Here is a 13,866-nt window from a genome sequence, read left to right as displayed (position 1 = left end):
CCATTCAATCACACATCCAGCAGCGATTGTTGCAGACACACCTGGAGAAGCTCTCAACTGAGTGCACCTTTCTAGATTCAGATTTGCTTTTAAAACCTATTAAGCCCTAAGCCTATTTGTAGGCCTCTCCTCGATTATTGCATACCCATAGTAAAGAGAGTGTATTTCGTCTAAATATAAGGTGTATTTTAATAGTTTTGGTATTTTAGAAAGCTGACACTTGTGAGATTTGTTCAGATTTGTAAATATCAGTATATATGTTACTGGTCAAGAGTACATTAAGATGGAACACAGCACAAATTGAAATTCTTTATCTCCAATTTTGATAAGATATATTTTTTTTAATGTTGTAGTTGAAAGCTCAAACCTTTCCCAGATCATAGCCCAATAGGTTGAGAGTCTATCTGCACAATTTATTATTTGATAAAGTGAAGCATTCAAGAGCTAGAGAGGTTTGAGTGCAGAGATTTTAGCCGAGGTCAACCAAAATGTAATTTTGTTCCAGCTGTTCCATTGTAATTTTTTATAGTATATAATTATATATTTCACTTCTTTTATGACTAATAGTGTTCAATCTATCCATATGCAGCAGTTTGGCATCATTTAGAGAGCCTGAATCCTCTCTGAGCCTGTTTATGTCTGTCATCCATGGGATTTTCTCGTCTGGCTTCCAGTCCATGTCTCCTAGCTCAGCCTATGGTTGGTCGATTTCCATCAATGGACCCTCCTTAGAAGCGTCCTGGCTATTGAACAGACCCATCGTGATTTTGATTGACAGAAGCGTTAGCCAGTGGGGAGTAAAACCGTGGCGCGTCGCCTGAAACGTGCTCAAAGATCTCCGAAAATAAAATCCCTTCCCCCACGGCGCTTAGTTAGACAGACCCTTGTTTCTACACAGGAACATTTCAGAGACGCACCGGAAATATGTAGAAATATTGTTGATGGAATTAAGCGGAGATTTACAGCAGAACAACGAAAAGGTAAGGAGCTTTGGATGATTTTGAAGGATATTACGCATTGTGTTTCTGGTGTTTGTTTGCTCACAGCCTTGTGAGGGTTTACTGGAGAGACGATCTGATGGTAGTTCTGGAATCTGTGTTGAATGCTAGTGCTTTTTGCTATCTCGGTTGTCTATGCTAACCGTTAGCTTTGTTATGCTAACTCGGAGAAGAGCAAGTTATGGCTAGAAATACGTGATATTGTGATAAATATTTTATTTGCGTACAATAGTTGTGTAGAATGGTGTTTGGAGTTTGTAAAAAATTCTTAGATTGTTTGTTTTACCCAGATTTAAAAAACATTTTTGGGATATAAAATATTCATATTCAGAAATTGTACACATGCATAAATGGACTTTTTTCTACGGTAAATGCTACAGCGGACCCAAATTTGGGTCCGTTGGGCTTAACAGGGGCCATATTTTGTGTTGTCTCTTTTCTCCAGTTTGTTTGATAAAACTACAGGTAATTATTGAGCCTTTTTCTTTTAAATATTGACTTATATATATTTATAGTTTGGCTAATGAAAAGAATATTCATTGCAGGCTGCATTAGTCTCTTCTGGTTGATTCTAGTGTGTTTTACAAACAAACATTTCGGATTAATTTATTTTAAAAGGCAACAACAGGGCCGACTAAGTCTGCTCTGAGTGGCCATTTGGTAGTCGAGCACGTGCTCTTAGGCGGACATCAATGAAAGGTGCTTATATTTTTCAATTAATATCAATGAGCATAGCATTAATAATTCCTAAAATCAGACATTAATTACTATATTAACAAATACATTTCTGAAAAAGTTGAGTTAAGCATCAGCCTTGCATCCTGCAGAACACTGCTGTTGTTTTTCTGCACTCTTTGAAACATTAATAACCAGAGTACTGCCGTTAATGTTGATTTAATAAGCCTGTATTGTATTTGTGTAGGTACATTGACAGGTGATGTCAGTGATGTCATCTGGGTGATGCAGAGATTTTGTTCAGAATGTCCAGTGTTCTGGTGGCATCATGACATCAGCATTCATCACAATCCCTGTGTCTTTAGCCTTAACCAAACAACCTTTGGATTGAGATGCACCATTATGGGAGCCAACTCTTTTTTTCCCACTGAGACAAACTGATAGAGACACAACTGCTCATCTTCAACACATGGAGGAGATCCAGATGATCCAGATCTTCACGTCTCCAGTTTGGAGAAGCAGACAGGAGTACCCTGGCAGTTAAGGAGAGTAATGTACTGCTGTAGACGAGGGAAACATCAAAATGTATTTTAGACATCTAAAATAAAATGAATATGCGAGTACAGGCTGAAAACTACCCTGAGCCTCACTTAGCACCTATTGTATTCATATAAGTTTGTTGCACTTATTGTATTTGTATTAGTTTGTTACACTTATTGTATTCGTATTAGTTTGTTGCACTTATTGTGTTCATATTAGTTTGTTGCACTTATTGTGTTCATATTAGTTTGTTGCACTTATTGTATTCGTATTAGTTTGTTGCACTTATTGTGTTTGTATTAGTTTGTTGCACTTATTGTATTCGTATTAGTTTGTTGCACTTATTGCATTCGTATTAGTTTGTTGCACTTATTGCATTCGTATTAGTTTGTTGCACTTATTGTATTCATATTAGTTTGTTTCTGCACTGTACTTTTGCTCTGCTTCATGCTCTTAGATGCTTGTTTGGAAAAGGAGATGTACTTATGACTTCTGCTGACTAGTAGTTCTCTTGAATACCTATGTTGAATGCACTTATTGTAAGTCACTTTGGATAAAAGCGTCTGCTAAATGACTAATGTAAATCAGGGACGTGTGGTCAGGGGAGGTAAAAAACAAATAATGCTAAAATAAAATAAATATTAATATTTCTCTACTGATCTGTGCTATAAATGTAATTTCTGTATGATTCCAATCATTTCAAGCATTTTTACATTCAAAATCGCTGAATTAGCGCATGTCCTGTTCAAACAGAGGAGACACGTGAGGTGAGGCAGGGACGAGCTGTGCCTCACCTCAGATTGCGCAATCCCTCACAAACTGGGTTGAGCGCTGCCTTTTGCTTTCTCGTTGTTTGTCACCACTGTAATATTTGTAGACACTTTTATTATGTCCTTTCTTTACATAGAACATGTACTGTATTTCACGTCTGTGTAGAACATATTTAGTGTTGCTGATCTGACATTAAACCGCAGTGAAAAAGCACAGAGGAGCAAACACTACCTCTGCCTCAAAGAAGAGGGCGTGTGAGAGCCCATGGGTCGGGTTGATGCTTGTTCTGTCGTTGCTCTTCTTCTACACTTCTCTTCTTCTTATATTTTGCTTTGACCACAAGAATGTAAGATTATATATCCAAGCTTAATAATGTCTCAAAAAACAAGGAAATATGACCAAATCAACAGCAATTCAACGTCGGACAGGTAAAGTAACCTTTTATGTGTTTGTTGTTCTCTTTATACATCCTGGTTGTTATGCTGATTATCGCGGAATCTCACGATTTTCGCGGGTGGCGCCCGCGAGCGCTCCGCTTCTGAAACGCTCCCGGTGGAATCAAATATGTATCTTACCTATGTGTGTGTATATAATGCTGATATGAAATATGAAAAACAACCAGTAGTCAATGTGCAAGCTGCCAATTGAATGGTGATTTAAGCTACTCTATTGGGTTCATATATTTGTAAATCTGACTTATGTAGTGTCAGTGCCTCACCAGCCACGAACCTCACCGCACCTCACTGATGTAAATGTAATATATTTAGGATATATTTTGGATATACTATATATACCAGCTTCTGTGGTCTGCAAGCTAAAATGTCAAGAGTGTAGGATAGCATCTTGTATGACAAGACATTTGTGATCTTGGAAGGAATCAGTGATGATTTTTTTGTGGATGTTCACAATGAAGCCGACTGCAGTCAGGACACAGACTATCAGAGCAGGTTGGATTAGAAAAATGAACAGAAATCCTATTATACTGTGATTTATGAGCAATGCTGAAATACATACAGTATACACCTGAATCAAGGAATTAAATGTATTCTCTAGGAGCAGCTGCTTAATTAACATTGTTGAGATCACTAATTCTCTAATAATAATTTGAATGCATTTAGTAACTTATTCATTAATGGGGATAAATGAAGCGGTTGACCTGCTGTGGTTTTCAGAGACAGCAGGTAGGCTCTTGTGTCCCTCAGGACACGGCTGATGATGGGCCATTTCTATTGGCGGTCTTTGGTGGATCATTCTTAGATTAGGACTCTGTATCACTGAGTCATTTGTGGTGGGTCTGTCTTCAAAAAGGCCCTTGTGTGCAAAGCATTACTTTAATAATTCAACTGCAATTGTGTGTGCAGGAATTGACACTTTTTCTTTAGGTTAACATTGGAATTCTAACCTTAATGCATTTCTTTGTTGCTTTTCTCTCCACTATCTTTGGATCTTTGCTCAATGGAAACACAGGAGCTTAAGTTCACCTTCATCTTTTGATCGTCAAAGTGTCAACCGGCCACCATCTAACCCGGACGTTATGCAGATCCTCCAGAAACTGCCAGCGGACCGGTGGAAGACTTGGACACCTCACATCCTAAAAGCAGGTTCCGTATCAGCATCAATATGTAGACTAAAGGTCACACACACGCGCGCGCGCGCGCGCGCGCGCGCGCGCACACACACACACACACACACACACACACACACACACACACACACACACACACACACACACACACACACACACACACAGGATTCGGTTGCTGACTGTATGGAGTATGACGATGGGACTCCAGGGCACATTACACCCTAGCTGAGTGCACATTCTCAGTGCGTAAAGAGTGTGTGTCACAAGGTGTGAGCTTTAGAAACAGTGTAGCCAAACACTTTCAAATGTAACTTTACTAAATATTCAACTTGACAGTCTTCTTGTTTCTGCTCCGCTCTACTGCTTAACAGATATTATAATATTAGACTAAACCGTGGTAATGCCACTACTGAATGTGAACAAACACGTTGGTTTGGAATAATCTTTGGACTTGTGATGAAACATTACTTCTGAATGTGATATCTGAATATAAAGCCGTGGAAGTTTCGACACTTCTTAGTAAGTCGTGCCCACCATCTAGTGTTCGGAGGAGGAAGTGAATACTGTGGTCAGGTGATTGTGCATATAGACTCCTAAAACCAATACAGTGTTTAGAATTGCATCATCTACCAACTGTGCAACAAATATACTGATTTAGTTCGAGGTAGAAGAGAAGGGATTTCATCATTATGATATGAGAAGTCATGACATTCTGTGCTAGCGCCACAGTATGTGATCGTTAAAGACTCCTCAGCACACAAGCTTTGGAAGCTCGATGGAATGCATGGGGGAAGGATGAAAACATTTGAAATGTTGAACAAATATTTTAAATGTATTTTATATGTATTTTATGACATTTTTATGGCTTAATATATACGACTATACTTTTTTCTCTATCCGTCTATCTCTCTTTCATTCTCTCTCTTTTCTATCCGTCTGACTTTCTGTCTGTCTCTCTGTCTGACTCTGACTTTCTGTCTGTCTGTCTCTCTCTGTCTGACTTTCTGCCTGTCTGCCTCTCTCTGTCTGACTTTATGTCTCTCTGTCTGACTCTGACTTTCTGTCTGTCTGTCTCTCTCTGTCTGACTTTCTCCCTGTCTGACTCTGACTTTATGCCTGTCTGTCTGACTTTGACTTCATTCCTGTCTGTCTGTCTCTGCCTGACTTTCTCCCTGTCTGTCTGACTCTGACTTTCTGCCTGTTTGTCTCTCTCTGTCTCTGTCTGACTTTCTCCCTGTTTGTCTGACTCTGACTTTCTGCCTGTCTGTCTTTCTCTGTCTCTGTCTGACTTTCTCCCTGCTTGTCTGACTCTGACTCTATGCCTGTCTTTATCTCTCTGTCTGACTTTCTGCCTGTCTGTCTCTCTCTGTCTCTGTTTGACAGGAAGAAAGTCAGACAGATACAGAGAGAGACAGACAGGCATAAAGTTAGAGTCAGACAGACAGGGAGAAAGTCAGACAGAGAGAGACAGACAGGCATAAAGTCAGACAGACAGAATGGCTGAGAGGTTTGTATTAATATGAGTATATTGTTTGCATCTTGTAATAAATATTGATATGTTCTTTGTCACTTTGCGTTTTGTCTTTTCTGTTGATAAGATAACAGACTTTTGTGGGTTATGAGGCACTGATGGCCTTTCTTTGTCATTTATAAATGCTTTGTAAAGCATAAATAGTCCTCACTTTAGATGCGGTCACACAAAATACTTAATAAATGACTAGTAACTACCTGAATTAATCATGAATTGCAGTATTAATATGCATTTATAAAGCATATATTAACATTGTCACTAACCATTAGTGCATATCTAAATCATTATATATATATAAATGCATGAATAATGTACATCTAAATAAGTTCTTAATCATTTACTAGCACTTCATAAAGGATGTTATTAATCACCTACAACAAAAAATAATTGGTTTGTAATATATATATATATATATATATATATAATACTTAATTTACAAATGGGGAATCCATCATTTATAAAGTATGAAAACATAATCACCAAACACATAATAGACAAGCATATTAATGAAAAATAGAACATTTATAACTGTTGTTATGAATTGTATACTAATGAGTGTTAATGTAGGAACAATGCTTTATAAATGATGAATTAAGTGTTTACTCATACTGAACTAATGCTTCATAGTGTGTAGTTATTATAAAGTGTTACCAAATGGGTAAATGAAAAATAAAATAATGGCCTGGGTTGCAAAAGAGAGACTGGAGGCTTTCTCACTGTTGCCTGTTGGTTGCTGTGTAATTCTTAGATATATAAATAAAAGATGAATCATTTTCCTTAACATGTATTTCATTTTGGATTCTCAACAATAAATTAGATTCCAGCCTTTTGCCGCATACATGCTTAAGCCTTCATACTGTATGTGTCATATACGGTTGCTTTTGCACACAACCCATGCAGTTTCTTTCTATCCAAGACGCATGAACATGTTCTGATAGGAATCACAAGAGATCCTTCCCTCCTGCGTAAAATGCTGCAGTTGCAGAAGAGACACCGCCCGTTTGTCTGGTCCCGATGGAGGGCTTCACATCTCTGTGGGAAGCAGCAGCAGCGATGGGGTTAGTCCCCTCTCAGGTCCTCCCACTGTGTGGGTCAGCTCGGCGTACCCTCTGCATCACAACAGATTGCCCAAACACAGAAGTGTCCGGCCTCACTCAAACAGCAACAGCTAGTGATCTGTGAAGAATTTAAGTTTAGAAAGCACTCCTAGTATGTTTAATAGCACCCCTAGTGGTGGATATCTTATGCCAATGTTTAAGTTTTAAGCCAAAGGTATTATTATATAAAATGTCATAACATGTTTGATTGTAGAAGTGTTAAACCATAAAAGCATAACCATTGAATGTATTAAACTAAGGCTACATCCATACTACTCAAAACGAAAACGATCTCCGTCCACACAGCGTTTCAGCCATCGTTTCCGAAATGATCTCCGTCCACACTACACGCCTGGAAACGAATATCACGTGACTCTTCACGTACACTGGGCATGCGCCGATGTAAACAGGAAGTAGATTGTCGTATTTTGTAACTAAGCAACCAGAGTAATAAAGTAGTCTTTAATGATCGTAAGTACGTGTTTGATACTTAAGATCCTCTCTCAAATCTTCTTCTATAAACTCAAACAGATACAGTTCGTGGAAAGTTGTATAAGTTTTATTTTTCAGACTTAACGTTAGTTACAGCGCTGCGGGTCTCTCTCTCCCTCTCTCTCTCTCTCTCTCTCTCTCTCTCTCTCTCTTTCTCTCTCCGCTCACTGATCTCTCTCTCTCTCTCACGCCGCTCACTGATCGCTACAATAACAGCTGTTTCCTCCGCAGACATGCAGACTTTAACTGGACAACAGCTGCTAGTAAAGACAACAAGGTCAGCAACGTCTGTAATCAGTTGTCCATGTTGAATTAACCTGGTAGTCGATCGCGGGTGTCTACGTCATCGTTTCCAAACTTATGCGTTTCCGTCCGTCCACACGAAAACGCTACCCGGAGTTTTCAAAGTTATCCGGCTTCGGGATCGTTTCTAAACTCCTCCGTTTACGGTGCTCGAAAACCCCGGCGTAGTGTGGACGCTCAGTGTAACCGTAGCAAAACATATGCGTTTCCAAACGAAAACGGAGTAGTGTGGATGTACTCTAAAGGTATAGTGTTGAGCCGTGAGGGGAGAGACAGGAACCTTTGAGGTTGGCTTTTCAGATTCGAAAGCGACCATATGGTGATGAGTTTGGAGAGACCGGCTTCAGGAATGTGAGAAGGTGTGAACAGTGGGGAAAGGAGACGTGTTGTTCAAGCGGAGATGTTGGTGAATACAGCCCTATGGAACGAGGGGGGTTCGCTCCAGATGAGGAGGGGCAGACCAGGCCAAGGAGGTCAACCGAGAGTGGACACTGTCCGAAGCCAGGAGGGAACAGTTGGATTTCAGCCAATCACAAAGCTGATAATGGACTTTTACAGTTTCAGGCAGAGACTGTAAAGTACAAGACATTGTTGCCAAAGATTTCTCTTCAGTTCTCGTTGCTGGCCACTTTACAGGTAACCTGAGAGGTGGGCTGTTGGGTGGGGGAGCGTTAACTCTGATTTGTAGAACATATTCTATCGATAGTGTACTCCAGTTTGTAATTGTTTAGCTTCTGTTTGTTATTAAATACTTTTGATTGTAAGCCGGAACCAGCTGCTTTTTTGGCCCTGCTCTGCTGACAAAAGATGCAGCAGTAGGAGACATGCGGCCTCACTTTGTCTGCGAGAGAGTTGAGACCCCTTACAGATCCTCGACAGAGAAAGCAGCCGTGATTTATAGGGACCGGATAAAGATGTGGGGCAGCTCACTGCTTCAGTTCTAAATAACGGTACTTATGACAGCTGTAATTCATGGGCTTTATGGTTTATGGGATGTACTCTGGCGGAAAATGTATAATTGAACTTTACTGTAAACATCCCTCCCTTCTGCCAGTGGGCTTTGAAATGAGATCCGTCTGTGGCAGATGGGGAAACAGGATGGTTCGGCATGAAGATGTTCCATCTCCCATTGTTTTTTGGATCATAGCTGGATCTTCTCTCAGTGTCTGTGTGGGTTTGGTGGATTAGAAACTCTAGACTAGGAATGGGTCACAACTAACAGTTCACTTTAACATACTTCTTCAGAGAAAAAAAAATGCGATGTTTGATTTGAGCCACAAGTGGTCAGTGCTGCACCATTTTATGCTTCTGACCCATGCCCCCTTTGCTTCTGATGCAAAGGGGGCATGGTTTTTTTTTCAGGGTATTTAGGGACCTTTAGTGCAGTTTACATTTTATAATTAAAAATTACACAACTAAGCACAATAGGTTTGTAAAATAAGGATTTTAATTCACCACTATTCAGGTCAAAAATAATGAAGAGATGCGCACACACATAAATACAACCATTTGTATTTATGCAACCATCAAGCTAAAATAAAATGTAAGCAAACAGTAGCTGTGATTAATAGTTCTTGTAATAAAAAAAAACTATATGGGACAGAGTGATGCTGAAAAATGAATACATGCAAAACTAAGTAGCAAAGATTTGGTTGCTCCATAACTCCTTTATTATAGTTTAACACACAAAGCTCTGTTCAAGTATGCTGTCAGTTTACACAATGTGGCTGTTCAACATGTAGCCTACTGCACCCTCAGAAAACAGAGGACCAGTTTGATAGCACCATTATAAAAGGCACAATAAAATAGGATTCACACACACACACACACGCACACACACATTATTGTACGCAACGTTATTCTTTAAAACAAGGAATACAACTGTAAAACACAACAACAGTAAGTAGCTAATATTTGCAACACTGTCTGAACGGGGAGAAGTTAATTCCATGAGCTTTCTCTGAAAAGATATCTGAACTCTTCTCTTCTTGCCACTGGGTGTGGAAGACTTAAAACACACTTTAGTTACATATAAGCTGAAGAATGTTAAAGAACCATTCGCTTTTTCAATGAATCGATAATATTTTTATTATTCAAATAAAAGTTAGAAAAAAATCTCTTTGAAGTAAGATCAGAAATGCCTGTGAGTGGGTGTTTGATTGAACAGCTGAGCTGACGGGTATGGACAAGATCGTCAGACAGCAGTTTGTTAGCAGTGGTACAATGTGCGATAGCTGACTAGCTAATTAGCTATCTACCCTGCAAACTGCCCATGGATGTTTACAGAGAAGTGGTACAGAAAAAGTGTGACTTCCGAGTACAAAATTCAGATAAATTGCATCCCGGATCTTGGAGCGATCTTCCACATCAATAGGCCCAAAGAGCAAGCGCACTGGCGTTTCCTCTAACCCAGCCGTCAGTCACATGAACTGAGGAAGGGGAATAAGTCTGGATTTGGCTGTTAGTACATTTTACATCTTTTAGGACCGACTGTTTTAAATAAGGGCTACTCAAGTGTTCATACTGGGAAGTGGATTTACCTCCACTAATTTACAGGCGTCTGTTTTTAAATGGAAGTCTATGGGAAAATGTCTTTTTGGGCCCAATGACATGATGGCCCCTGAAGTTGTAATTCCAACGGTTGGCCAATAGGTAAAGTTGCTTCAAAGTCCACCACTTTCCTGGGGGCATGAAACTGCTCTCTATGTATATATATATATATATATATATATATATATATATATATATATATACATATATATATATATATATATATATATATATATATATATATATATATACGTATATATATATATATATATATATACATATATATATACATACGTATATATATATATATATATATATGTATATATACACACATATATATATATACGTATATATATATATATATACGTATATATATATATATATATATATACATATATATATATATGTATATATATATATATATATATATATATATATATATATATATATATACAGTATATATTTATAAATAGAGAGAAAATAAATTATAAAACATTTTTATATTTGATTTCAAGACACATTGCGATATTGATGCCCATAAGGGATTGTAGTGCAATTGTGCTTTGAAATGTGACCTAATTTAGACTGTGACTAATTCAGACCACAGTCTTGTCCATGAAGTTTTCAGAGCAATTTCAGAGAATATATGCTCCAGTTATTTAAAGAGGGCTTTGGTGCACTTTGGGGCTCTTCGGCATTTGATATTTCAGCCTTGGAGGATTAATTTTTACGATTGAATTGGGCAATTAGTACTTGTAATTTGTGATGAATGGGCTGTTTGCTTTTTGAAGACTCGCTTGCTTGTGCCACAGCTTGATTTGCATAAACTCCTCAATGAAGATGCGACACTTCAGCCTAAATAACTGACATACAGAATAAATGCTCAGTCCGCCCATGTAACATGAATCAGTGTATGTGGACGTAAGTGTGTAAAAGGCACTTTATGTGAAACTCTTGAAAAGTGGAAGAATACTGCATTTTTTTTCAAAGACAGAGCACTGCTGTTGTTACCGATGATTCCTCTCAATCCTCAGGCGACCTGGCGCTGACATCCAACCTCTCCAGGGTAAGCTTTGAACAAAAACTGTTGCAGCAGGGTTCTGGCAAAGTGCTGCACCTCAAAGACGACACATTCTTGATGACATTCCCCAATGCTGTACTTTAAGTAAAATACCTGCAACTTTCCAGCAGGTTTATTTCATCACTCATTCAGAAAAATGAAAAAAGAATTCACAGGGCACTAGAAGAGCTTTGCCGTTCTCTTGATCTTAACTCGGGAGGTTGGAAGTGTCCGTAAGGCTGTAGCTGCCTCTGTTTGAGGAAGGGGTGGGGGTTGATGAAATATTCTTTTGTATGGGAGGTAAAGGAGACTGGAGGGTCGAAGAAAGCAGTTGTCTCATGGATGACGGAGAACATAAAAAACATAGTTTGTCCGGGGCGGGGCCTGCTGGGGGAATCCACTACGGATGGAGATGTGTAGTGGTTGCTGGTGCTGCAGATGGTCCGTCTGCACTGCTTTGTCTTTACCTGTGGGTCACCTGGTTGTTGAGGAGGCCTGGGAACATCTGTTCTGTTTCAGTGCTTAATGAGCCACCTAGCAGAGACACAGAGAGTTACCACCTCCACACTTAGTCCTCGTTTCACATCGGATACGAACAGTTTTAATCACCTCCAGTGATCAATGTGGGGAATGTCTGCACTGCTAATTGCTTGGACTAGTCTTCAATTAGCTTAATGAGTATATGTGATATCAATCAGAAAATCAAGTGAATTTTATACTGTCTCGCATACACACACACACACATATATATATATATATATATATATATATATATATATATATATATATATATATATATATATATATATATATATATAAATATAATACTAGAGTGTAAGTTTATTGGTGAAAATAATTCTTACTCAAGGTCTACTTTTTCCAGAGCTTTCAGCTGCATTTTACAGTCTTCACTCATACTAATTTAGGGTTTTCTATATATATATATATAGGGTTTCTTCCATATGACCACCTCGTTTCTCTGCCATGAACCGACTCAATGATAACTGAGCAAGCTCCCATCTGCTGATGAAGACCATGATATGGGTTTGAGAAGATTCAGAGAAAGCAAGTGCGTGGACCTTGAGTAAAATGTCTTTTGTCAAATTATATAATTTCAAACAATTTAGTAAAATCAATAGTGATCAGTAACATATGACGTATTTCAGTGATTAAATTGGACAGTATAATATGTAATCCTACTGAAAGGAATCATAGCCAAAGCCATGGCATGTATTTTGTGTTTTTAAAACTCAAATGTTATAGAGTTTATGAATGTAAATTAAATACACATGACTGTAATGCGCCAAAATTGGATTACATCAAAATCAATGTAGCAACTACATGTGCTTATCAATGACATGTATGTTAGATTTATGATTTAACAGTAGAATATGCATAACAGGTGAACTGAGCAATACCTGGCCCCATTCTCAAAACGAAAAGGGGGCAGCATTTCACCTCTACTACTGACTCCATACAATCTAAATTTAGGGGAGGACCAAACTATTGAAACGTACACAGACGCTGTACTGTCCGCGTGATTGACCAGCTCTCGGAGCAGCTTTATTTTTAAGTCCTCTCGGGTTGGACTGAGGACAGACTGGACGCTACAGTGACTCATCACCTCTTGGGGCACAAGTGGTGTTACAAGACGGGACGGGCCTGGGCTAGCTGGTTATCATGGTCATTTCAGTAAATATCTCTGCAACACAAAACATAGACGTCTTTGACACGACGTCAACACTGTAACCTCTTCACGTCCGGTTGATAATGTTTTAAATTTTAATTCTGGCCAGATCTTATACATTCCACCTTTAAATTCTTTGATCATCAGCATTTCATAAATCCATGAAAATACATCTACTATCCATAGTAGATGTTACGGATATTTATCATATATTTATCTTACCATTATGGCAGCTGTACATCCACACACGATGGCCATCATATCGACATCTGCATTTCATGATGTTATTGGTGTAGTCTGACTCTGGTACCTCGTAGTTTGGATTAATTACTATCTGTGAGAAGAAGAGCATGTAGAGGCCAGTGCTGTAAATAATGTCACTCTTGATTTGGATAAAATGATCAATGGCACACAGGAAACATTACCTGGAAAATGTAATCTCCGGGTTTGAGTTCAGTTATGTCGATCCACTGGCAGTCAATGTCGTGCCTGTAGGTATCCCAGCAACCCACAGTGATACCCTGCTCTCCAAAGTTAGCACACTCATACCTCTTTTCAATACCTGTAACAAGACATT

At 38.7% G+C, this 13,866-nt stretch overlaps 1 protein-coding gene across 1 annotated transcript in view; it reads right to left on the bottom strand.

Moving 5' to 3' along the window:
• Positions 1-11,012: 11,012 nt before the first annotated feature.
• The window catches only part of loxl2b (lysyl oxidase-like 2b), a 32,853-nt gene continuing 29,999 nt past the window's right edge, over positions 11,013-13,866 (bottom strand). Inside the window, exons 12-14 of the mRNA XM_068704050.1 lie at positions 13,715-13,851; positions 13,512-13,623; positions 11,013-12,136 (exon numbers count right to left, since the gene is read on the bottom strand). Of these exons, the coding sequence (XP_068560151.1) occupies positions 12,066-12,136; positions 13,512-13,623; positions 13,715-13,851 (320 nt within the window). The 3' untranslated portion in view covers positions 11,013-12,065. The remainder of the gene's footprint in view (positions 12,137-13,511; positions 13,624-13,714; positions 13,852-13,866) is intronic.

The sequence above is a fragment of the Cebidichthys violaceus genome, unplaced genomic scaffold (genome assembly GCF_023349555.1).
Source record: "Cebidichthys violaceus isolate CVI_PGR_0920_01 unplaced genomic scaffold, fCebVio1.0.p SCAF_9, whole genome shotgun sequence".
NCBI lineage: Eukaryota > Metazoa > Chordata > Actinopteri > Perciformes > Stichaeidae > Cebidichthys > Cebidichthys violaceus.
Note: the sequence above shows the minus strand (reverse complement) of the source record. Positions and strands in the feature narration are given on the sequence as shown.